Here is a 26,092-nt window from a genome sequence, read left to right on the forward strand (position 1 = left end):
AAGGGAGGATATATATATATATATATATATATATATATATAGTTTAATGTTTGGCAAGAAGGAAGATGAAACTGCTAGCCTAAAAGAAAAAAAATGCTTGTTGTTTAATCTTTTTCCTGTTTGCAATATTTCTTCCCCTTCCTGAAGAGTTTTAGTCTTGGTGTAGCAAATAAAGGATTTCTTTTCTCCCAAACATAATCTAAGTGCATATGAGGTAGCCAAAGGAAGGCTGAGGGTTTTTTGGTAAGTCTGAATTCCAGATGTGTAATAGCTAAAGATTGGTGTTTATTTGTAATTTGGCTCAAATGATCAGTCTGGCTCTTTAAAGGTGAAAATAAATGGAAATAAATACTAAATTTAATGCCCCCCTCAAGATGTCCATGTCCTAACCTCTGAAACTTGTAAGTAGTTAAACTTACATGAGAAAAGGGACTTTGCAGATGTGATTAAGAATTTTGAGATGTGGAGATTATCCTGGATTATCTGAGCAGTCCAATGTACTCACAAAGGCCTTTTTTTTTTTTTTTTTTAAAGTAGGTTCCATGTCAGCATGGGCCTTCAACTCATGACCCTGAGACTTGAGCTGAGATGAAGTTAGATGCTTAACTGACTGAGCCACCCAGGCACCCCTCACAAGGGTCTTTATAAGAAGGAAGCAGGAGGGTTTACGATCCAAGGAGACGTGACAACAGAACAGAGGTGGGATTGATGTAACCACAGGCCAAGGAATGCTGGTGGCACCCAGAAGCTGGAAAAGGCAATGCATGGGTTCTCTCCATGTGTCCAGAAAAAAACACAGCTCTGCTGACACCTGGCTTTTAGCCCTGTAAGGTCAATTTTGGACTTCTGACCTCTAAGACAAATTTTTGTGTTTTTAAGCCATTGGGTTTGTGGTAATTTGTTATAGTGCCAGTAGGAAACGAATACAATTATGATTCTTCTAGAGTTGTGGACCTTATGGACAGTAATTTCACGCAAGAATTTTCAAGGGAGGATATTTTATTCCAAACTTTATTACTGCGGCTATACTCTTCTTCAACTCAGAGAAGCTTTCAAAAGTTACAGTGATTGGGAAATGGAAGGGGATGGGCCAAGGACAGATAAATATCCTGTTGTGCTCTGTAATCCAAGTTTAGACGAGTCTGTTTATCTTGGGCACATTCAGTGCTTTACTGTAAGGTTGATCTGTGTGTAGCAGAAGTGAGAGAGGGACCAATGAGCTGAAAGAGGGCTCAATCAATCTGCTTCCTCTGTTTCTGGTTCGGTGCTTCATACAGGAAATCTATTGCTGTGTCAAGTTCCAAAGAAGAGTGTCTTCTGTTCCAACTTACTAATCAGCCTAGCACACAGAGTGGAGGGAAGAGGCTGGAAGGAGAAGTGTCCCTGCTGCTGATGGGCTAAGAGGATCCCGCACAGAGCCGCTGACCAGAGGAGAGCCCCACCATGTCCACAGCTCCTTTCATACCTGTGTGGAGGCAGAGTATTCAGTAGAGGGCACAATACGAGAGATCAGAAATGCCCTGTGAGGGGAAGACTTTTGAGCTATGGCTTCTACTAGGTTTGACCATCTTCCGTGTGTTTGGTAAGTCTGAAATCTTTGTAGGAGAGTGACAGGAGAATGACCGGTGGCAAACATGGCTTAGCTTCTGCTGAGCTTTCTTTGCCTTTCTTGGGGAGGGAGGCCAGCTAATGTTATCACAGAGATGGGGGAGGGGGCTGCTCTCAGATCATGTTATTCTATTCTCCTCACTTAGCTCTTTGTCTTACTTATTTTACTTTTTATCCTACGGTACTAAAGGCATCTCTATAGTTTGTTTCACTGCCCACTTCCTTATTTCCCCCGCTCTCCCCTCACCCCCCACTTTTCTGAGCCAAGCAGAATATATCAAATATTTTCTAGTGGTAATCCAAGCCATCTGGGTTCTCTCTACCCTCTTCTCTCTTAAAAAAAAAAAAATTTAAATAATAATTCCACCCCACTTAAGTCTATATTGTTAACCATATAAATTAGGAAAGTTTATTCCTTTTAATCACATTGTATGACCAGGTGCTTTTAAAATAGGATGCGCTCGAAGTTGAGTGGTGTATCTGTGAGGTATGTCTGTATTTATCTTTAAGATGTGTAGGCTGTAAAAGACACTTTCTGGATGAGAGGACACTGCAACATCTAGGTTCTTGTAGGAGTTGTAGGGCCCTGGGGGCTATGGTGGGGGTGTCCTGGTTTCACTACAGAGGGTTTGTAGGAGTTGATGTGGGAGAGAGTTTTCAAGTTTCGCTTTTAGTAAATGGGAGCAACTGCAAGGGAACAGCGTAGTTGGCATTAAATTTTATAATTTGATCATTGAAAAAAGAAAAGACTTTTAAAGTATTGCCTACTTTCCAGCAAAAAAGTCTTACTGGTGAGCACAAATAAAACAACCATACGGTATTACCTTTCCATGCAGAATTTTCACATGCTTTATATCCTTTGATCTGCAAAGCAAATCAGTGAAGTAGGCATGGAAGACAATTTTTCATTTTTAAAAAGTAGAAACTGAGGCCTAGAGAGGTGAATTGATTTGTTCAACACCACGCATCTATGGCAGAGCCACATCCAGTTAGGTCTGTGACCATCAGTGGACATTTGAATAGGACTATGCTTTTCACTAAAAAGCACCACTATTTATAACACCACTGAAAAAAAAAATTATGCTGCCTATGCTTGGTTGTAAGCTAACGGATTACTTACTCACTTAAAAAAAAATCAAGTGATCTAAATCTTTCTGTAGTTGAGACCTAATTGTGGAAAGCAAGGACCCAACTTGGCAGGGAAGCCAGCTAGGCAAAGAGCTATTGATTCATGTCAAGTTGCACTATGACTTTTGAGTAAAGGAAAAAAAATCAAGATAAAAAAGTACTTGATAATTTTAAATTGTAATGGTCTAAAGGTTTGAATTTTAAGACTATTTCTGAATACAGCTAGAATATATTACCTAAATCAAATCTCTGAAAGCCGTGCTTGTATAATTATAAAGTTTTTGAAATGCTTAGCATCAAGATACAAAAAAGCAAATTATATTACATGCAGAGATTTGCATGATAAATTTCTCGTGAAATAATTCAGAATAATGAGAAGCAAACTACTTGGGGCATGAATTTATGTGTTTATTACTAATACTGCTTTGTTTTTAATACTGCCAAACAGAAATAACACATTTTATTGTACAAGATGAATTCACAAAGGCACATAAAACACTAATGACTTTAATGAAAAGCACAGCATTTAAAAAAATCTATTTACTTTTCTGTTGACTTATTTGCCTATAAATTCAAGCAACGTAGTAATTGGTAGACAAGGTTTGTTAAGAAAATACCTGAGGGGAAAAATTAAAACAACCGAAGCAGTCCACTGTCCAGCAAGTTTCTCCACCTCTGTGTCTGGTCCTCTTTCCTCACACTCTCCTTACTTTAGCCTATTTTATTCTAGATCTTTTTCTTGTATTAATGGATAGCAAAATTACTATCTTAATCAATTTGGTTCTACCTTTTATAAAAGTCACTGATTAAGATTATCAGGATTAAAATTCTGATAATTTAAAAGGGTTCCTCCACTTTTCTTTGGGCTGATTTTGATCGTTTGTTGTTATCTTCCACTAGGGGGCAGGCAGTAACAAGAAGAGGAGATTAAAAAAAAATCAAAACTGTGGCTAGCTGAAAAGGATGGAGGAAGGAAAATTAAAAACAAATGCCAAAAGAAAGAAGTCTGTCTTAATTTCAGATTATATAACACTGGATTATTTATGGAGGGTGTGAGGGTATTTTAATTATTAGCAATTAAAATAGGGAGATCAAGCTAAGATGAAGTAATTGAATTGGCCAGTCTTGAAATTACCTATGAATCTAGTAAAATCCAAAGACGAGATTGTTTATTATTACAGTAGATTGGAGTTTTTGAAGTCTTAATGGAGAAAATGGATCTTGGATGATAAATTTGGATAGATGGGGAAAGATAGGTACACAAGTTGAAATTGGATGTATTATATTATTAATGCCCTTTTGCTTCCAGATTTCATCCATGCATTGAATATTTTGATGCTTTTAATTTTCTCAATAAAATCTCAGTCTCCTTTCCCTGAATTTCTAGATCCTTATATAATTCTGTGTTAGGTTTAAAGGTTTGTCATGAGATGAAAATTTAACCACTAGCTGTGTCATCTTTAAGAAATTGCTTACCCTCTTTAGATGATAATTTTCTCATTTGTGAAATGAAGGAAATGTATGACACTTTCGAGAAATATAGAGTTTTCAGATAGGAGAGACTTTAGAAACCTTCAAATTAAATCCTTTCATTTTATACATGGGCAAATAAAGCTCAGCATTGTTCAAGGAATTACTAAGGCTATCACTCAACTTTTTAGTAAATGAACTGATCTCGAAACTCATCCATAATATCAAAAATATAGTGTAAAAAAGATGTGCCAAATTATGTCTGGGAAAATCTGTCAGTTAATAAGTAAGGGCATACCTGTCATGTGTTAGAGATTGTGCTTCATGCTGGGGATACTTGGAAAAGACAGACATAAATCACACTCTCACAAAGCTTAGAATCTCAGAGGAGAAGCCAGCATTAAATAAATAATTGCACATAATTAAATAATGTGAAAGAAGAAATAGAGAGTGACAGAGAAATGTGTAATTGCTAAATCTACAATTAGATTGTACAATTAGATTGTGTTCTGTGAGGGTCAAGGAAGACTTCCTTTGGAAGTGATGTTTGAGATGAAGAGCAGAAAAGAGCGGCCAGGGAGAGGTGAGGGACTAACATTGCAGGCAGATCAAACAGTTTGTATGAAAGGCAGAGGGAACTAAGCTATGGCTTCAGTTGTTAAAAAAAATAAAACAAAAACAACAACAAAAAAACAAGGAGAAATCAATTGTATGGAGAATAATGAGAAAAGATGCGGAGAGAAAGATGGGCACTTGAGACTTGGAATGTCCTCATTAATGTGCCTAAGGAGAAAGACATCAGAGGCAAAGCACAAAGATAGTGGTAGAGGCTGACAAAAGGGTTTTACAAAGAAAGGAAAGTGATTAATAGCATCCACATCTTCCAAATAATCCAAGAGCACTAGCACTGAATAAAGGCCAAAAGTTTGGCTCTCAAGGAGCTGGTGACCTTCAAAACTGTGTGCTGGAAGGGTGTAGGAGCCACAAGACTGCTGGTGTTGAGGAGACAGTGGGTATGGAGGAGATTTAGACTGTGGTCACAGACCACTCATTCTAGACAAATATGATTTAAGATAAGAAATCTCCTATTTTGTATTTTAGTTTCTTTCTTTTTTGGAAGCAAGAATTCATAATAGAAATGTTAAGCTATAATACATACGAAGGAGAGAGTTTTCATTTTATAAACATGTTATATTTCATATGGCTAGAATGGCAAAAACTTTTTTTCCTTTCTGTTCTGCTTCCGTAAGAAGATACATTTGTCTCAGGAAAGAAGTTCTGAAATCATTATGTAACACTAACATAACAAAAGATGATATTCTTTTTTTTTGGCCCTGGTTTGTTTTCTTTCTTTCTTTCTTTCTTTCTTTCTTTCTTTCTTTCTTTGAGAAGAGAGAGGGGGGTGGGAGAAGCAGAGGGAGAGGGAGAGAGAAACCTAAGCAGACTCCTTGCTGAGTGCAGAGCCTGATGATCCCACGACCCTGAGATCATGACCAAAGCTGAAACCAAGAGTCTGATACTTAATGAATTGCACCATGCAGGCACCCCAGCCCTGGTCTTCAGATCCTAGTTTTCTATAATCTCTTCAGGTACATGTCATCTGCACATAATGGTACTTTTATTTAGAAAATTCTTCTCTCTCTGTCTTTGTCTCTCCTTCTTCTTATTGGCTTTTGTCTATTGGACCTTGTATTAATTACCTATTGTTACATGATAAATTACCCCCAAAACAAATATTTATTTTCTCACAGTGATGAAGGAGGGAGGGAAGGAGAGAGAGAGAGAGAGAAAGAGAAAGAGAGAGAGAGAGAGAACATTGGGACAGAAACCACAGTCTTTTTATAACTGACTCTTAGCACTGACATCCATCATTTTGCTATATTTTGCTCAGTAAGTGAATAAATGAATCCCACCCACAGTCAAGAGGAGGGAATTTTACAGACATGAATATAAGGAAGAGACAATACTGGGAACCACCTTACCTCAAGACTAGGATATGTTGTTCAGGGTACATTTTTCACACTTTTCATTTGCTGTTATTGTAATTTCACATAATTATTTGATTAGTGTTCATTGTTCTCAGTAAATTGAAATTCCATGATGAATAGGCATTTATTGAGTGCTTAGCTACTGCAATTGAATCAATGAATATTTATATAGCCTCCAGTTGCCCTCCATCAGTCCAAAAGTTCTAATATAACTGATAGGGGATCACTCAGCTGCCATTTGAATGAAAACTACTAGATCATAATCTGATCATAATCTTAGAAGGCAGAAAACATTTCCTTTATTTCAAAAATTTATCATAAAATTAATGCATTAGTCTTTGGGCAGCTTTGGTAGAGAAAAGATTCACACGAGTCTTTTATTTCAAGCATTTCTATTTGCTAACAGAATTTAGAGGAGAATTGTTGATACTTTCCAATTATTCCTACAGGGTGACACTGCTTTTTAATTACATATCAGAAATAAAAGTATAATTTGTGCTTCAAATTTTCAAAAGTTACAAAGTTCATGGATTTTTTTGTTTGGCTACCATGGACTTTCATAATTCCCAGATCACAATGTGAAAACTACTGCATTAGAGGAAGAAATATAGTTAGCCTGTTTGGGTGGCAATTCATTCTCAATATCAGTAGAAAAGGACGCAATTTAATTCCACAACTTCTTGCTTGAATGCATTCGTAACTGTTAGGAAATAATACTTGCAGGTCTAACCTATACCCACAATATGCAGTTTTATAAAATGCAAAACAAACACTCACTAACTAAAATGTTAAGTTTGGTATCTTAAGCTTTCTAGAGCCAGAAGATTCAAAGTAAAGGTTTCTGTATTGTATTGGCTTTACTGTACTGTTGATTAGAAAAACTTACGTGCTTAGTGTAGTTAAATAAAGATTGTTCTAACAATGTAATTTGAGTTTCCAGGTCTTTTTGTGATTAAGATCTCAGTCTCAAAGTTGCATTTATTTTAAATAAAACCTTGAATCTTTAGGTAAGGTGTACTTCCTTATAACTGGATTTAATACCTCAGTCTGCAATGTATTTTGAATACCTTTCATGAGTTATTCCTTACTCATTAATTAAGAACAATAGTCTGCATTTTGCGAGGGGAAACCTAGAGCATATGAATTCACTTGATTACCTAAAATGATTCAAAAAAGAAGCAGAGTAATAAGTAAAACTCATATCTCTCATATTTTGCAGCCATTGCTTAATCCAAGATGGTCCAGCACTATATTTGTTAAAATAATTTGTAGAGTTTTGAAGTTTGAAAGACCGAAATATAAAATGTAGAATGAAATAATCATATTATTTGGTTTTCCTTATGTAAAATATCACAATTTTTCCATAGATTTCAATGTATTGAAATATATTTCAATATATTCTATATTCTGTTTTTTTAAAGTAGTAAATTCATTCAATGTTGAAAAACAATAAAGATGACAAATGAAGATGGAAAGACCATAATAAGCAATAGGAATGACTTCTAGTTAGTTAGTACTAGCTTAGAGGCCCCAAGTTCTATCCAGAAATGTCAAAAGAAATGCAAAAATAGAACTATACTATATGATTCTCTTTTGCAGATATATGGGAATCTTATTAGAGCATAGCCAAGTACTTTAGGCTCCAGTTTTGCCTATAATTAAGCATTATTAGCTTAAAATTCATTTTATTAACCTCCTTACTGCTTTGCTTGCCTTCTTCTAAAAAAAATCTGCAAATGAATGAGAGGGTGAGAACTCTTTAACTTTTTCATTTCCCATCCCCATACATTGGAAATAATACATTAATCTTAGCGACTATAGTAACTATTGGAATATGGCATGATCCACATTCTAATTAGGTTACTATCAGTTATTCAGTCAAGGGTTTTTTGGGAGTAGTGAAATATCAACAATGCCTATCTCTCACTTTTTTAATCAGGACAGCAGACCACAGGATTTTAGAATAGATAAAAACTGTTTAACCTCACAAAAAAGCCATGTGCTCTTTCTGAGAGCACCCCCTTCCCCCCCCCCCCCCCCCCCGCCTCGAACTGGAGGAAGCCTTTGGAGTATAGCTTTGCACAGTCATGCCCATACAATGTCTGTTGTGTGGGTGATAGACACTTGTTCAGGCTTATGACAATGACGACTGGGAAAGGAAACTTCTAGTGCTCAAAGTGAGTAAGAAGTTTCATTTGTACTAAAATCACAAAACAATCTTACTTCTACTGATGCTTTTAACTTAGATGGAAAAGGTTTTTTTTTAAAACCTTATTTTCAGCATCAAGGGTTTTTCCATTTGTATTTTGTTTTGTGTTTGTGTGGATGCATGTTCTAATGTTATGTGTGTTAAAATCTAATGTTTCTGATACTATATTTACTTCTATTGAGGGACAATTATGTATAATTAACTGTACCCATTTAAAAGGTACAGTTTGATGAGTTTTGACATATCCTGTGAATCCTCACAAACAAGATACAGAACATTTTCATCATTTGCCAAACATTCCTCCATGTATGTTTGCAGCCCATCTTTGCCTTCGTCCTCATTTGTTTGGCATCACAGATTAGTTAACATTTCACATTCGTAGGACTCCTTTGTGTAAGGTATAGTGTATACTCTTTGTGTCTGCTTGTTTCACTCAACAATGAGTTTAAGAATCATCAATGTTGCTGTGGTTCCTTTTGTTGCTGAGTCATATTCCTTTATAGGGAAAATCTATCCATTTATCTGTTGATTGGTATTTAGGTTGTGTCCAGCTTTTTGTTATTGTGAATGAAGCTGCTATGAACATTTATGCACAAGTGTTTGTGTGGACATATGTTTTCATTTCTCTTAAGTAAATACCTAGGGTTGGAATGGTCAGGTAATGGTGGGCACATGTTTGACTTTTAAAAGAATTGCCAGAAGTTTTCCAGTGTAGTTTCCACTACCATTAGCAATTTGATTATTAAAAATAAAGATTTTTTTTGCAATTATTTATGCCATTAAGTATATTACACTAGCAGCATATAGTCAAATTGCTGTGCTTTGAAAGTCAGTTGGAATAGCTGCTCTATATGTGGTTATGTAACCAATTCTACATGCAGTTAGTTAGGTTCATTTGTTTCACTTTGCTTAATAATTTTAGTTTTTACAAGTAATTTGATTATGCTTTATAATTGTGTAAAATGATTACATGGTTCCAAAGTCAAATCTATAAAATCAGAGACCGTTTCTATTTTTGTTCTTATTTTGTCCATTTAGTTTTGAAATTATAAGTAAGGAAAGAAAGAACACACACACACACACACACACACACACACACACACACCCATACGTATCCCTCCCATCGTAGCTTAGATGAACAGTAGTGTACTATATACAATTTTATGTATCCTGCTTTTTCCACTTAACAATATACCATGGAGATTACTCCATAACAGTTTATAGAGCTATCCCTTATTCTTTTTAAGAGTTTCATTATATATATATAATATATCTCAAATATATAAATAAAATCTTTTATTTTGTGGATGTACAATAGTTTAGAAAACTAATCCCCTACGAGCGGCCTTTGGGTTATTTCTAAAAGTCTTGTTATCACAATGTAATGAAAAGCCTGTGCATATATTCTTTTCATACTGTTGCTTGTGTATCTTTAGGATAGATTATGAGAATTGGTATTGCTGGGTGAAAAAAGAAATGCATATGTAATTTTGCTATATATTGCCAAATTTCCCTCTGTTGAAGTTGTAACATTCTACATTCCCACCAGCATTATATCACCATGCCTATCTGTCCACAGCTCCAAAGTACATTGTCACATATTTGGCCATTGGCTGTCTAATGGGTGAGAAACGGTATTTCTGCATAGTTTAATTTGCATTTCTTTGACCATGAATGATGTATGAACATCTTCCTATATGACTAAGAGACTTTTGTGCTTCCTATGTAAACTAACTGTCCATGTCTTTAGAACAGTTTGCTGTAAGATTGTGTTTTTAACCTAGTTTGAGTCAGCTACATGCCAGGGAGCTGGGCAAACCACTCTTCTAAGCATTGGGGCTGTGGGAGGAAAAACATATGAAAATCCCTGATTTCATAGAGCTTACAATCTAGTGATAAGTTTGGCCCACAAATTTTGGCAATCGTCTACAATCCTTCTCCTTAGCTTAACTGTTCCCATTCAGATTCAGAATTCATAATGCTTGTGTCCATATGCCATTATAATCCAATTCTAATGACTTGCCATTTGATATACTTTTTCAGACCTTTGTTTCTGTTTCCTCAAAAAATGTGGCTTGGACTTGCTTCTTCAACTCTCTTAATTTAGATTAATTTGGGTAGTGTAACTATTGTACTGCATTTCTTAGGATCCAAATCTTGGTTTCTTTTCACTGTAGTAAGACCTACTTGCACAAGAATAGTTGGGGAATTAGAGCAGCTTACAAGCTGGGTGGTTTTGGCCAAATTGCTTCATTACTATGAGTCTACATTTCTTAATCTGTAAAAAGAGGATAAAAATTTACCTGTCAGGATGGGGAGACTGAAATAAATAACATATGCTAGTTACCCAAAATTTGCTCCTAGTGAAAGTGCTCAAAAATTATTTTAAGGGGTGCCTGGATGGCTCCGTTGGTTAAGTGTCTACCTTCAGCTCATGATCCTGGGCTCCTTGGATCCAGCCCTGTATGGGACTCCCTGCCTTTTTCTTCTGTTTGTGTTCTCTCTCTCTCAAATATATATAAAAAAAATCTTTTAAAAATTATTATTTAAAAAATAATGTTTTATTAAAGAAAATGGAAGTTAAGAAGAGGAACAGATTCAAAATTTCTCCAGAAAAACACTGTGCATGAAATCTTATCCTAAAATGTTTCTCTTTGCCAGTCAGGTACAACCACTCTAGATGCACTAGAAGTGTATCATCTCCTTGTGAACACTTTCTAGGAGTTTGTGCCTTCTACGGTGAACCTGCCAATATCCAGATTCAACTCTAATCATACATCCAGTTTTTCTCACTTAATAGCAACAGTAAACTATTTGTAATTCTTTGAAAATCCCATGTAGCTTTTCTATCTTCTTCTAAATGACTTTCTTTCTGTGTGCATAAAGATTTCCTTCTGTCTCCCTGAAAAAACTCATCTACTGAGATCCAGGTCAAGTATCATCTGTTGTAGAGAATTCTCCCTAATCTTTTACACTTGCTCTTTTATAATTAAACACTTCTGCTTTTTAACTTCTGGGCGTTGTGTTTGCTTCTATCATCACTCTGAAAACTTTACCTTGTAATTGTATACATAGACCTTCTTTGCCTAGACCTTAAATTCTTGGAGAGAAGAGGGCATTGTTTATTATGATGTCTCTATGCTCAGTGAATACTTTGCCAGGTGTATTGCTCAAAAAAAAATGTTTATTAGCAATTCCCACTTAGAGCTTGCCTTACAAAATTTGAATGTAATAGACAGTTATTTATATGGTATGATTTCAACACAGCTTAGGAAAATCCTTTTTTGCTTCAAACCAGCACCCAATGAACACATCACTACTAAACTTTATCTACTGAATGGTCCTGAAAAGCCTGTAATGAATAGAAAAATGCTTTCTTTCACAGTTGGAGGTAGATTAAATGCACATAAGAAATAACTTGAATGGGGATGCCTGGGTGGCTCAGTGGTTGAGCGTCTGACTTCAGCTCAGGGCATGATCCCTGGGTCCTGGGATGGAGTTCCATATTGGGCTCCGGGCAAGGGGCCCACCTCTCCCTCTCCCTATGTCTCTTCCTCTCTCTGTGTCTCTCATGAATAAATAAATAAAATATTTTAAAAAAAGAAATGACTTGAATGTAAAAACAGGAGGGTGGTGATAGACACTTTGGATCTAAAGTAGAGGTATGCCAAACAGATAGGGTGTTCAAGTCAAAAGTTCATACTGGGAAAATTGGCCTGAGAATTCTTGTCTGTCATAATTTATGTTTTTATTGTCAACCGCAATCCAAAAATGGCCTGAAGAATGTGAAAAAAGTCTGGTTTAACTAGGAGTCAGAAATACTACTGTGTATTCTTTTGATCATCTCATATGTCTTTTCAGAGTGCATAGGTACAGGAGGAGAAAGTCCTGGTACACCAAACAACTTAACACAATACCAAACGGGTAAGGACAACTACAGCTTGGGTAATGGTCATCACGTATTGATTCGACTAGAAGCATGCTTGATGATGGTATACTTTTTATGTTTAAGATCTTGAATAGTCTTACATATATTTATAGACTATATTGTCTGAAGTAGTCTAAATAAAATATTATTTATTTTATTAAAAGTGTTCATAAATTTTTCATTCTAAAATTACTCTGTGCTTATTTAGTGCCTTTTTGAAGAATGTGATCACTAAGCAAACCAATGGTGTGTCAAAATTTTTCTCATTCAATTTTTGAAACATAAGTTAAATTTTTCATTCAATTTTTGGAACATAGGTTTAAAAAAATAGGTCTTAGCAGATATTTGTAATTTATTGACTCTGTTCCCCACCCAGCCCTACTGTCTACCAAAGTTGCCATTGTAGTTAGATTTTTCTTTATATTTTAAGTTTTTATTTTTATTATATACCTCACTTCATTGAAAAATAATTCCAGTGATTCTAAAATGCATTTCTGGACTTATAAGTATACTTTCTAACTGCACTCAACTATTCACTATATAGAAAAATTAGATTCCAGGTCAACTACTGGATAAAATAAGTAAAGTAGCTGTATAAACTATAAATAAAAAGGTTGGAAACAATGCATCACTGGTGCTCCCCCCAGAATGGTGGGTTGAATGGTGTCCTCTCCCTAAAGAAATGTTCAACTGAAGCTTGTGAATGTGGCTGCATTTATAAAAAAGGGTCTTTGAAGATGTAATTAACTTAAAGCCCTTGAGATGAGATCATCCTTGATGGAGTGGGTCCTAAATCCAATGACAAGAGTCCTGAGAAGGGAAGAGAAAAGGAGAGGACACAGGGAGAGGCAATACGAAGATGGAGGTAGAGATTGAAATGATACATCTACAAGCCAAGGAACACCAAGGATTGCTGGCTGCCACTAAAAGGTGGAAGGATCAAGGAAGGATTCTTCCCTAGAGCTGTTGGTAGGAACAAGCCCTGATAACACCTTGCTTTCAGACTCCTGGCTTCCAGAAATATAAGGGAATAAATTTCTGTTGTTTCATGTGACCACGTAGGTCATTACATGTTAAGGCAGCCCCAGGTGACTAATACAAAGAGAAATTAAGCTACTTTTATACTATAAATGTATTTTATTTTAAAGATTTTATTTATTTATTCATGAGATACACACACACACACAGAGGGGCAGAGACACAGGCAGAGGGAGAAGCAGGCTCCATGCAGGGAGCCCCACATGGGACTTGATCTGGGCACTGCAGGATCACGCCCTGAGCAGAAGGCAGATGCTTAACGCTGAGCCACCCAGGCACCCCTACAAATATATTTTAAAAAACAATTCACATTTGTCTCTGTCTGTCTCTCTCTCTCTCTCTATATATATATATATACATACATTGTGAAAGTGTTAAATTCGACTTCTGATGTTAACAATGTAAAACTTTCTGAACTTTAAAGAAAATTTAAAGCTTTCATTTATTTTTTTTAAAGATTTTATTTATTTATTCATGAGAGACAGAGACAGAGACAGAAACACAGGCAGAGAGAGAAGCAGGCTCCGTGAAGGGAGCCTGAAGTGGGACTTGATCGCAGGACAGAAGGCAGACGCTCAACCTCTGAGCCACCCAGGTGTCCCTAAATCTTTCATTTAAAGAAATTAAAGAAAGAAATCACAGGACCGTTGATCAAAGTTGATGCCTTTGTTTTACTACTTTGATGTACATGAAGCTTCAAGCAAGATTGAATAAGAACACTTTCTATTTTCAATGAAGACACTTGATATGAAATTGGCATTCTATGGTAACTAGAAGCATTAAGAAGCATTTCCAATATCATAAAAATAATTACAGGAATATTTGTGAAAATAAAGCGTTTTTTTTTTTTTTTCCTCTTCTGAAAACAATCATTTTGTACACTTAAGAGTACATTCCGACTTGTGGTTTTATCTCCAGCATGAGAAGTCTCGGGGATAATTTACTGATATTCCCTCTCAGGGCATTCTTTGGAAGGAGGCCTCTTTTGCTCGATTATAGGAAAATTTGATATCTGGTTCTAGAGGCAGATTTTTCTATGCACCTCTACTCACTGAAATACCTTTAATAGGCAGAAGTCTCTTCCACACTCTAGCCTTCTGGGAGATCATTGAGAAAGATGCTTGAAAACTTCATTCAAATCAGTTGTGAAGACATCAGTTAATGCCAGACCAGGTTCTTCTAACAGAATCCTGTACTATCCAGATATGGAATTAGTTATATGTGATAAGAATTAAATTGCCAATATTCCCAGACAAGATGGTTAAAAAAGAATCCACTGAGATGGTAACAGCTTAGAAGTTCAGAGCAAAGTTCATTTGCTTTGTCACTAAAAGTAACAATATCTACAGGGCATATTGAGTAAAATCCAAAGGCTAGAAGAAACTCTTTAGAGCTATTGGTCAAGACTGAGTTTCTTGAACTTTCCATTGACAACAGTCTGTATCTTTAAAATAGAAGCAGTTTTTAGGGCTGCAGAGGCCAAAATGACCACAATAGAAAACCATCATGTACTAGACTAACCTTTGTCTATCACGGTGGCCCTCTCTTGGTCCCAGACATCTCTCTTAGCTAGGAAGGGGGCAGGACTTATTGCAGTTTTCTTATTCCTATTTCTTACTTCTTATTCTTAGCCAGTCCTTTTAGGTGCCCTTAATACTTGCCACACTTCATGTAAAGTAAGGAAAAGAAGGAAAGAATGAGGGAAGAAAGGAAAGAAGGAGGGACAGAAAGGAAGGAAAGAATTACTATTTATGGTAAAAATAGAATAGGACATTTATTTCACTTGAGGGAGAACTTGGAGTGGTCAGTGGAGATTTAGTTTATTTTTAAAAGGCAAACTAAGCAGGTACCAAGTAAAATTCTGAATAGATGTTTATTATTTTTATTTCTCATTGTGGTAAATGCAAGAAATTTGAACAAACAGTACTATACCTTCAAATTAAGAGTCAGTAAACTATGGCCCATGGGCAAAATCCAGCCAGCTCATTTTTATAATTAAAGTTTTATTGGAAAAAAGCTATGCCCATTTATTTTTGTATTATATATGGCTGCCATCTTGCTACAATGGCAGGATTGAATACTTTCAGTGGAAACCATATGGACTGCAAACCTTAAATGTTTATTCTTTGGTCGTTTATGGAAAAAGTTTGCAGATTTTGATTGTTCTTTTCCAGTAATCCCCAGCCCACCTTACTTATACCCCTTATTCCTTTTTTTTTTAGTTTTTTTTTATAATAAATTTATTTTTTATTGGTGTTCAATTTGCCAACACACAGAATAACACCCAGTGCTCATCCCATCAAGTGCCCCCCTCAGTGCCCATCACCCATTCATCCCCACCCCCCACACTCCTCCCCTTCCACCACCCCTAGTTCGTTTCCCAGAGTCTTTATGTTCTGTCTCCCTTTCTGATATTTCCCACACATTTCTTCTCCCTTCCCTTATATTCCCTTTCACTATTATTTATATTCCCCAAATGAATGAGAACATAAAATGTTTGTCCTTCGCCGATTGACTTATTTCACTCAGCATAATACCCTCCAGTTCCATCCATGTTGAAGCAAATGGTGGGTATTTGTCATTTCTAATGGCTGAGGAATATTCCATTGTATACATAAACCATATCTTCTTTATCCATTCATCTTTCGATGGACACCAAGGCTCCTTCCACAGTCATACCCCTTATTCCTAATACAACTTAGAAACTTCCTTTTGACCCTCTAAATGGAAACTACAATACCATCATCAAAACTACCCACATCCTAAATTTTCTCTCATTATAAACCCTCAGTCTTGTTTGCTGGTGAACAAAGGAAGAAACTGTCAGACCTTAGACTTCTGAGAAGCTGGGAGAGGTCTAGAAAGGCTGTTATATTGCTTATAATGGAGGTTTAAATTCTAGAATATCTAAGTTATAGCTTGATTTCAGTAAGCCCTCTGAGGTCAATTCTGACTTCTTATGTTTCTGGAGTAGATTCTTGAGTCCAATAGAAGCTAAATTTAATCGTTATCACATCATTCTTTGCCTTCCTTCCAGACCACGTCAGTAAAACTTAGTTGCCTAAAAAAGCCTAATTATTTTAGAGGCCTGAACACCGCTTATTTCTAAGACCTTTAGTGAATTTCTTTATTTTTTAATGTGGTAGAATTGGGTACATAATTAGAATGAGAGCAAGAGGTATATTTTTATAAGAAGAGGGCTCATAAAATGCTTATTAAATAGTGATCTTATAAACCCAGAGGAAGAACTTTGTTAGGTTCTTAAATCAGAGAAGCATTAGTTTTTCATTGTTGTTTTTAAAAAACAGTACTTAAATGGGAATTTCTCAGAAATCAAGTTTGAAGTAGATTAGAACTATTTTGATTGTCAGTAACTCTACAGAATGCAAGGGAAGGAATACATGTGGATCTCAGGCGCTATACAGATTTAGAAACTTGAACTAGGTGAATAATGTCCTTTTTCTTCTTTGTTTCTGTGACATTCTTCAGAAGATAGATTAGTTAGGCTTCCTAAAAGAAACAGAACAACAAGAGATCTATCGGTCTATCTACCTACCTACCTACCTACCTACCTATCTACTTTCTGTGTAACTAGAGAAATATTTATTTTAAAGAATTGGCTCACATGATGGTGGAGGCTTGGTGAATCGAAAATATGCACAGTGTGCCAGTAGCTTGGAGACCCAGGAAGAGTTGCAGTCTGAATCTGAAGGCAGTATTTTGGGAGAATTCCCTTTTCGAGAAGGTCAATCTTTTTCTATTGAGGTCTTCAAGTGATTAGATAAGGCCCACCCACATTCTAGAGGGTAATTTGTTTTACTCAAAGTCTACTGATTTAAATGTAAATCTCATCTAAAAAATACTTTCACAGATGCATCTAGAATAATGTTTAACTAAATACTCAGGTGCCATGGCCTAGCCAACTTTAAGTTGACACATAGAATTAGCCATCACGGTAGGAAAAATGAGAGGGGGTTGTTGGGGGGGCTAATCTTCTCAATATGGTTCCAAAATACTTGAGAAAGTACTCTGATTTGGCAGCTGGGTGAGGTACCCACCACTGACTCAAGCAACTTTAATCTTGTGGTCAATTTGAAAAGCCAATACAAAGACATGTAAGTTTGTCTTCAGGTGGTGAGAGATTTCTGAAGGGTGTCCGAGTGGAGGGGATCACCCCTGTGTTACAGAATCATGTACACAGCTGCAAGGTAAGGTATGAACTGAGAAGAAGAGAGGTTTGAGACAGAGAAGATGTTAGGAGCCTTCTGGAGTAATGCAGGAAGTACTATACTGGAAAAGCACTATACTCAGCTCAACTCAAGTGAGCCACCAATGATGGACCAATCCACTGTGACTAGGGAAGTGGCGGAGTCAGGTTACCTTGTAGGAAATTGCAGTCAAGTAAAAAACATGGTGTCCCATAAATGGCATCGCTGACTAAGAGTTTCTATGTAATTTTCAAGTGTTAACATGTATTTCCACTTACTGATGGAAAAACTTCTAATTTCTGCCTTGCAAAACTTTTTGTTAAATTTATTTATATTTAACTCATTTTCTATCATGGTGTCTATAAGTTTTGTGGATACATAGTACCTTGCACTCCATTTAGGCACCAAAAATTGATTTCTTTTACTTTCTTCTGAATATTTTCTAGCTTCAACAAATACGTTACCTGTGGAAAGAAAGCAGAAAAGCATCACACCTCCTGTGGAAGGTAATATGCTTTTTAATTTTTTTTCTAGAGGCCAGTACTAAAGGGAGGAAGTGTTCAACATCTTTAGAAACATAGTTGACAGTCTGGTCAGGGGGACAATTTTGAGCCAGTTGAAGAGCATGGTGATCTGAACGCAACGGGGTGAGGGACCATGCATGACCCTGACCCTCCTCTCCTAAAGCAGTTCAATTCCCTGTGAAGATTATGGAGCTCTCTCTATCAGGCACTGTGCTAAGCTTCATGGGGGAAGTCATAAACATGCTGCTCACCACCCTCTCTCTTACTGGTTTCATCTTCAGCATCCTGCCCTTGGGCACATGTATGCTCGCCCACACCCACCTCTAGCTCCTCTCCAAGCCATGGTGTTGCTGCTCACTTCTAAGCCTTGGCCAAGTTGCAGGTTCCCCGAGCATGGGGTGTGGAGCCATGTGCATGGTGGAAGGAGCATGAATTTAACTGCCCCTCAGATGTACTCTAAACAAACCCCCCCTGCTTCCTGTAGTTATGGGATCTTGATTTGGCTTTGAAATGCAAGGGCTTGAGTCCGTAACACAAGAGGCAAATACAAGATACCAAAAGAGGAGAGGAGAGATCTCAAATGCAGAGTTTAGCACAAACACTTCATCCACATAAGAACTTTGCCCCGCCACAGCAGGTTCCACTCACGTTAAAATGATGAGCTTCCTGCCACTCACCTGGGTACAGCAGGTATGTGATATCTGATGCTCCTAATGTATCCCCAAGCCCCCCCCCCCCCCCCCAGTCATGGATGCATTATGTGTGTTTATGGGAGAGCTGGAGTTTCTATACTGGAGAATACTTGTAGGCTGCAGGGCTGAAGTTTTACTTTAAAGATAGACAAAAGCAGTGAACTTCTTCATTTAATTCTCATAATTTGGTAGAACATACAGGAATGAAATCTGTGAGCAGAGTTCCCAGTGGGACTGTTTGGCAGTGTGCGTGTGACTCAGTTGGAAGGAAGGAAGGATGATCTGCTGATTTTGTCTTTGGGATTCTCCAAATAAACAATAACTTAAGAAAGTTCAGCTTGCTCAACCTGAATGCCATCTCACCCTTTTTTATTTATGTTTATCTGAAATGGCAACGTTAGGGATAGGCATTTTGTTCTGATATTACTGATCTATTCTTTCAAATCAAAACGTAGGAGGAGAAAACCACATCAGCAATTTTCCACTTTCTATTTCGAGAAGACCAAAAGATTAGATTTGGATGACTTTGTCCTTTAATTTATATTGTTTCCTTTTTGTTTTATACCAAACTTCTGAATTAATTTTAAGCCCTTTAAATATTTCTTGCACATATAGTAAATATACTTTATCTAATAACACAAATGTAGGAGAGAAATGGGTTCATCTCCGGATTAGCATAATGTATTCTATACATTATGTGCATTTTTATTTTTTACCTAAGTCTAACATTTTTGGAATAAGATCACCAGGAAAGTCATGTGTAATATGTTGTGGAAAATGTGCACATGAAGCTGTTCACCACGCTTCTGTTTTCTCCTTCTCTTTGTGTGTGTGTCCAGCCAACACTTCTCTGTCTGTATTTGTGGATACAAGGGCTGTGCTCCATTGCCCTAATGCCACCTCGAATGTTCTGGTAGTAACATGGTCAGTAATCTTCAGAGACAACACTTCCTGCATCAGAGCCTACAGGACAGATAGCAACAAGACCAGGGAAAAAACTTGTACAGACGAGAGAATATCCTGGGACTCCAGACCTGATCAGAACTTTGCCCTTCGGATTAATCCCGTGGCCATCACTCATGAAGGATATTACAAGTGTGAAGTGGTCACACCTGATGGGAATTTCTGTCATGGGCATCACCTCCAAGTGTTAGGTAAGGAGCCTCGCGTACTGTGGTATGCCAGAGAACCAGATCTGAGACTGAACCAAAGGTCTCTCTCTAGTCCATATCGCATGTGTTGAGCCTGAAACATTTCCCCCTGCATCTCTGCAGTGTCCCCTAAGGTGACCCTGTCTCTAGGCGAGAATGGAACTACCGTGTGCTGGGCAGTTGCAGGGAAGCCAGCTGCACAGATCTCCTGGACCCCAATGGGAGATTGTCACACTGTGGAAGAACAACTGGGCAATGACACAGTGACCGTGCAGAGTACATGCCACTGGGAGGACCACCAGGTGTCTGAGGTGTCCTGCTTTGTCTCCCATGTGACTGGCAACAAGAGTCTGTCCATTGAGATGAATCCAGGTTAGTGATTCGAGGTTTTGCGTGATATCTTCATTTTTTTCAGAGAAGTTATAGAACGAAAATGGAGGATGTGGAGCGTTTCACTCAAGGATGATGTCCCCATCCTCTTTTTTATGTCCTTCTCCTCCATCATTAAGAGTTATGTCCAGAAGAAGAACACAGAAAATTGTTTTTAAGAAGCCATATTTTAGAATGAAGTTTATTTAATTAATTAAAATAAAAATAATTTAATATTAATGTCCACTGTATACAAGTAGTCAGTTGGCTTGAGTAGTTTACTTTTTAGTTAATGCTTATGGTTTTAGGAGAAGGATAAATTGTATTTTTAAATAAATGTTTGTTTATAAGAAGGATCGTGTCATTCATTAAGTTTCTTCACAATTTTTTAGTTTGGTGGGATTTTCTTCCCCAGGTTCTGCCTAGAATTTCTTAGGTATACTATAATAATCTCAATCATTGATTTAACCTTTACTTTTTATTTTCCTAAATATATATGTACTTAATGTTAATTATCACTAAGCTCACTGAGAAGATTAGAAAACCCATCTTAATACTACTGTCCACATGATCAAATTTTTTGGGTAATCCATCAGTTCTATTTTTTTTTTCTTAAAGATATCCTGTATGAAGTTTTACATACTCTTGTTCTAACCTGGCCTAGCTAGTCACTAACCTGTGGCACAACCAGCATAATCGGCACAACCAGAGTGTCCTGGACACTCTCTTTCCACAGTGCTCTGCTTGATTCCATGTCTGTTTGATCTGAGTTCCTTCTGTATTCCAGACTTTTGCTAGTTTTAATCTCTGTGTTTTATGTATGAGGCTTTCCTTTACTCTCTGGTAATCCTTGGCTATCCATTCATTTCAAAGTGAGATTTCAAAAATTACCTGATCTGGAGCTATGTTATCTGTGGGTGATGCTATCAACTAGTTAGCTTCAATAGGCCAAAAGGAGGTAAATGAAAAAAAAATTTAAATATGGATTCTTTGGTTATCTGAAGGTCTTTTCTCTGGACTGTTTAAGTTCTGCAGAAGATTATTCTCCAGTCTATTGTCTTAGAGGGATAACCCTGACTATTGGTGTGATGGGAACAGGGAATAAGAGTGGAACGTGTGTGTGTGTGTGTGTGTGTGTGTGTGTGTGTGAGAGAGAGAGAGAGAGAGAGAGAGAGACTGTAGAACTCAGATTTTTCTTTGATATCTCCTCTCTTCAGCCTCGTACTCCGTCTCCACCTTCCACTATGTCTGGATCCTTGACTCTGAATCTCTTCAGGTCATCTTTTCTGGGGCCAAACTTCTTATTTCTGCTGTTTGAGGGAGGTATGGTGGCCTGGCGGCACAGGGTGGGAGTGGACTTGGCAGCCTGTCTCTTCTCAGTACAGACCTTCAAAGAAGCTTCCAACTTTTAGCTCACACCTCACCCTCCACACACTTGCCCCTTTTTATTAGACTTAGCCCTTCCTATTCCAGTGTCTTCTTGGTGTTCTATGGATATTAAGATTCTTACTTATTCCACCCTAAATTATTTGTCTTCTGTACATTTTTCACCTAAAAAAAAAGTCGAAATTATTCATCTCCTCATCTTCATCCATGTTCATTTTCTATATTTAAAAGTTCTACTTAAAAAATTTTCCTACAGATAATTAAAGTTTAAGAAGAAAGGAGAGAAAACCCACGTCTTGAAACATTTTCCAATATCCATTGTTAAATTGATTTTTAAAAACATTTTAGCAGTATTTACTGAGGAGAATAATTGTGCCCTGTGTATGCGTGCAATCTTACCCCTGCTATTGTGATGTGATGTTACGTTTATGAACTCTCAGAATCGAAAGGACTGTCTCATCCACTGCCAGTTAGTCATTAGATCTCCTCCCTGTCACCTTGCAGGAGGGATCCTCAGCTTCTGTAGCTATACTTCCAATGAAAGAGTATGTATTCTTTTAAGGAGAGGGGTTCAAAACAATGCTATTGCTTTTGGCTGTAAATTTTTTTTTCTTTTTCAAATAAAAGAGAAATGCAATGTTTAAAAACAAACTGTTTTAGATAGATAGATATCTCCAATATTTTACTTTTTAGTTATATTACATATTTTAAATAGACTGTAGTTTTTAGAGCAGTTTTAGGTTCTCAGCAAAATTGAGTAGAAATTACAGAGTTTTCATATAACCCCTGCCCCAACACATGCACAGTCTCCCCTCTCTGTCCATCTCCAACACCCTGATACATTTATGAGAACTGGTGAGCCTACATTAACACAACATTATCACTCATAAAACATAGCTTAATTAGGGTCCACTCTAGGTGTTTAGCCTATGCATTTTAGCAAGTGTAGAAGTGGCACATATCCACCATGGTAGTTTCATAGAGAGTAGTTTCACTGTCCTAAAGGTCCTCTCTGCTCCAGCTACTCCTCCCTCCCTCCACCTTAGCCTCCAGTAACCAACCCCTGATCTTTTCATTGTCTCCATAATTTTGCCTTTTCCAGAATGTCATATACTTGGAATCATACAGGATGTAGCATTGTTAAATTGGTTTCTTTCACTGAGTAATATGCATTTAAATTTCCTCCATGTCTTTTTATGGCTTGATAGCTCATTTCTTTTTAGTGCTAAATAATGTTCCATCGTCTGGATGTGCCACAATTAAAGCATATATTTTTGTGTCTATATTTACAGGTCACAAATCACCACTAAATTGGAATATTGTATATATCATCCTCTCTACTTTGATTTTATTCATCATCATAGGTTCCATTTTGCTGTTCAAAATCTGTGGCTGCAGGTATTAACTGATGCTTTTTCTTCTTCAGTTTTATTGGGCTAGAAGGGGTCAGATATATGGAATGATGGGGTAAAATTAATATGTTAACACCAACTCTCCCGTAATCAAGAAGTGTGTCCTAAAGGTGTTAGCTTTGAAATACTCTAAATGACAAGAGACATTTACTTGGTTACTTGGGCATGCGAGCATAGGGATATAGGCCATTTAGGACAAGATCTTGGGAGAGACAGTGTATATTTTTCTGTATTAGAGAAAAGAATTACAATAATTCATTTTGTACCAAAAAGATGTGTCACATATATTCCAAAATCAGGCTTCTGTTGCATAATTCCACTCCTTTTACCAAATAAAGAATTATCTCATTTAGGTGTATTAACTACAGGCAGCATTCTTATTTCTGATAATTCCATTCTATTTTATTAATGGCTTCTATCAAAAATAAACCACACTTGTCAGTAGTATACTGTTTTGTTTTCCCATTTTTAATTAAATAATGATATTTTCTGCATTCACTTCAGCTTATTTTTATTTTTGCAGAAAATGCAAATTAGGAAGAACAGAAACCACTACAGTTGTTGAGGAGGTAAGATAACATTAAAAAGTTTGCAATCTTTTAAGCCACAAAATCGAATATAGCCGTATAATCATACATTGCATCAATATTAGTATTTTAGTTAAAAGCAAAAAATCGAATTTCAATATGCTAACAGTCAAGTGTACTTAGTTTGTTAATTACCTACCATGTACTATTTATACACATTCTGAACAATATTTTCATTTCAAGAATTGTTTCCTAAAAAACACATAATGTTTGCCAAATTTGGAATGTAATGTTTAGAGAAACTGAATTGATCTTTACTCCCCCATGAAACCATCTCCAATTCTTTCCTTTCCGTTTCTCCATACCATCATTTCCCTTCTACCTGAGCTAAATCTTCTCCTGCTCGATAATCTCATAACCAGTAGCTTATGAAGTCTTTGATCCTCTCCTTTGAAATACCTCTTCTGTTACTTTATTCTTCTCCATTCCTACTATCAAGCAAACTTTGTAATCTCACACTGAGACTTAGATAAGCAATACATTTTTTGACAAAATAATAGAAAAAAGTCTTTCTTTTTTCTATTATATCCATGTAAGCACAGAGACACAAATAAAAGCACTCTTGGTAGATACTAAATCTGTGGGCATCTGTTAGATCAACATAGGTAGTTGATGATTCATGGCTTTTTAAAATTGATTTTGACTTTGAATTCTTTCTTAGGATGAAATGCAGCCCTATGCCAGCTACACAGAAAAGAACAATCCACTCTACGATACTGTGAGCAAGGGATGAGGTCTCAGGTGTTACGAAGTGAAGTTGAGGGCTGTGTGTCTCCATACTTCATAAGTTACTGGAATCTAGCAGCAGGACAAATGAATTAAGATATAGCACAGCTACTATTATGCTTTTCTTAGAGTTCTGGCAAGGAAAACCTATTTTGAGATTAGCTTTTCAAAGATTCTGAGAAGACATTTGAAGGTTTGAATTCATATCCTTATACAATTGAAATTTTTGGAATGTTAGCTGATATTAGCTGTTTCTCTGAAGAACTGATATTGATACAAAGAAAGTAAATGCTCATGATAAAGCTCAAATTGTTCAGTATGGTAGATAATGAAAATTGAGTTTCCTCAAGAAGGAAATCTGCAGAAGGAACAATCAACATCTTTTATGTATTCATCCAGAAAATTTTATGTACATATATATTTGTACACCCAAGGTATGTGTGTACATTTATGTCTATTTACATATCATACCTATCTCCTTGTTAAGACAAAGATGGGAATATATCATGATGCTCCTCTGTAGTTATAGAAAGCTAATAATATAATAGGTCTTGGAGACCTTTTATATCAATACAAGCAGAGCTACCTCATTCTTTTTAATGGTTGTAAAATTCCATTATATGGCTATATCATAATTTAATTAACCATAGCCCTAGTGATAAAAATTTAGGTTGTTTTAAGTTTTTTTGTTTGTTTGTTTTGGTATTATAAACAATACCATATAGAATGTTACTTGTGGATATGTCTCTTTGTATTTGTTTAAGTATATTTATAGAATAACTTCCCTGAGTGGAACTTCAGGTCAAAAGGGTTTGTGCATTTTTTTATTGATGGATATGTCAGATTGAACCAATTTTCATTCTGTCAACTGTGTTTGAATGTGCCTTTCCATATACTATTATTTTAATATCTGCAAGATTCCCACTTCTTGTTTTTAACCAACAAGTTAACAAATATGGTTTAAGGCTATAATAAAAATTACACTATTTGGCAAAACTCGATTTATGTTTTTCTTTCATGTTTATGAGAAAGAGCAGGAATAAGAGAGAAGGAACACATGTGTGGGATTACTTTCTGAACTCATCATTAGCTAACGCCTAAAAGTTTTTTCAGATTTGATAAATTGAAATTGTGTATTTTTATGATGTACATTTTATTGTGAGGTATTTAAGAAATATGTTCATTGACTATATAAGAACTTATATACTATGAAGAATATAATATGAAGGACTTCAGTATCCAAAAAGTATGATCTGTGTGCTAAGAGAATGCCCAAGGGATGACATGACCCTTTCCTTTAATTTTTTCTGTGGAATACACTATTAAGAATGTGTATACAAATTATTTTTAATATTATGAAAAATGTATTTTATTTATGAAAACTTGTGAAAAAAATCAGTCTGCTTCTCCATCCAGGAAAAACATTAAATTTTTCATCATGGTGGAAATTAAATCAAAATCCATTCATTTTTCAACTATGCCATGTGAAACATTTAAGACAGCTCTTACATCACTGTCATCTTCCTTCCAGGTGTTTTGGCTACACTAGGCTTTATTGTTAAAAAGATTTTTGGTTTCTTTTGGGGGTAAAACTAATTGAATGACATTTAGCAAGTGATTTTGACCAAAGCATTTTTACACCAGTTGACTATGCCCTCAAAACAGTCC

At 36.3% G+C, this 26,092-nt stretch overlaps 1 protein-coding gene across 3 annotated transcripts; it reads left to right on the top strand.

The window, feature by feature from the left end:
* Positions 1 to 1,125: 1,125 nt before the first annotated feature.
* CD200R1 (CD200 receptor 1) lies at positions 1,126 to 25,420 on the top strand. 3 transcript variants are annotated; one of them, XM_077883686.1, is made up of 8 exons: positions 1,126 to 1,582; positions 12,265 to 12,327; positions 18,024 to 18,083; positions 19,633 to 19,947; positions 20,095 to 20,316; positions 22,992 to 23,097; positions 23,635 to 23,680; positions 24,360 to 25,420. In XM_077883686.1, the coding sequence occupies exons 1-8, from the start codon at positions 1,516 to 1,518 to the stop codon at positions 24,429 to 24,431; spliced, it is 951 nt and encodes a 316-aa protein (XP_077739812.1). In that variant the 5' UTR covers positions 1,126 to 1,515; the 3' UTR covers positions 24,432 to 25,420. The 3 variants fall into 3 exon arrangements, with proteins under 3 accessions (XP_077739812.1, XP_077739811.1, XP_077739813.1); XM_077883685.1 differs by having other exon boundaries at positions 1,127 to 1,582; positions 20,068 to 20,316; XM_077883687.1 differs by lacking the exon at positions 12,265 to 12,327 and having other exon boundaries at positions 1,127 to 1,582; positions 20,068 to 20,316.
* The last annotated feature ends 672 nt before the right edge of the window (positions 25,421 to 26,092 follow it).

Source organism: Canis aureus, chromosome 35 (genome assembly GCF_053574225.1).
Source record: "Canis aureus isolate CA01 chromosome 35, VMU_Caureus_v.1.0, whole genome shotgun sequence".
NCBI lineage: Eukaryota > Metazoa > Chordata > Mammalia > Carnivora > Canidae > Canis > Canis aureus.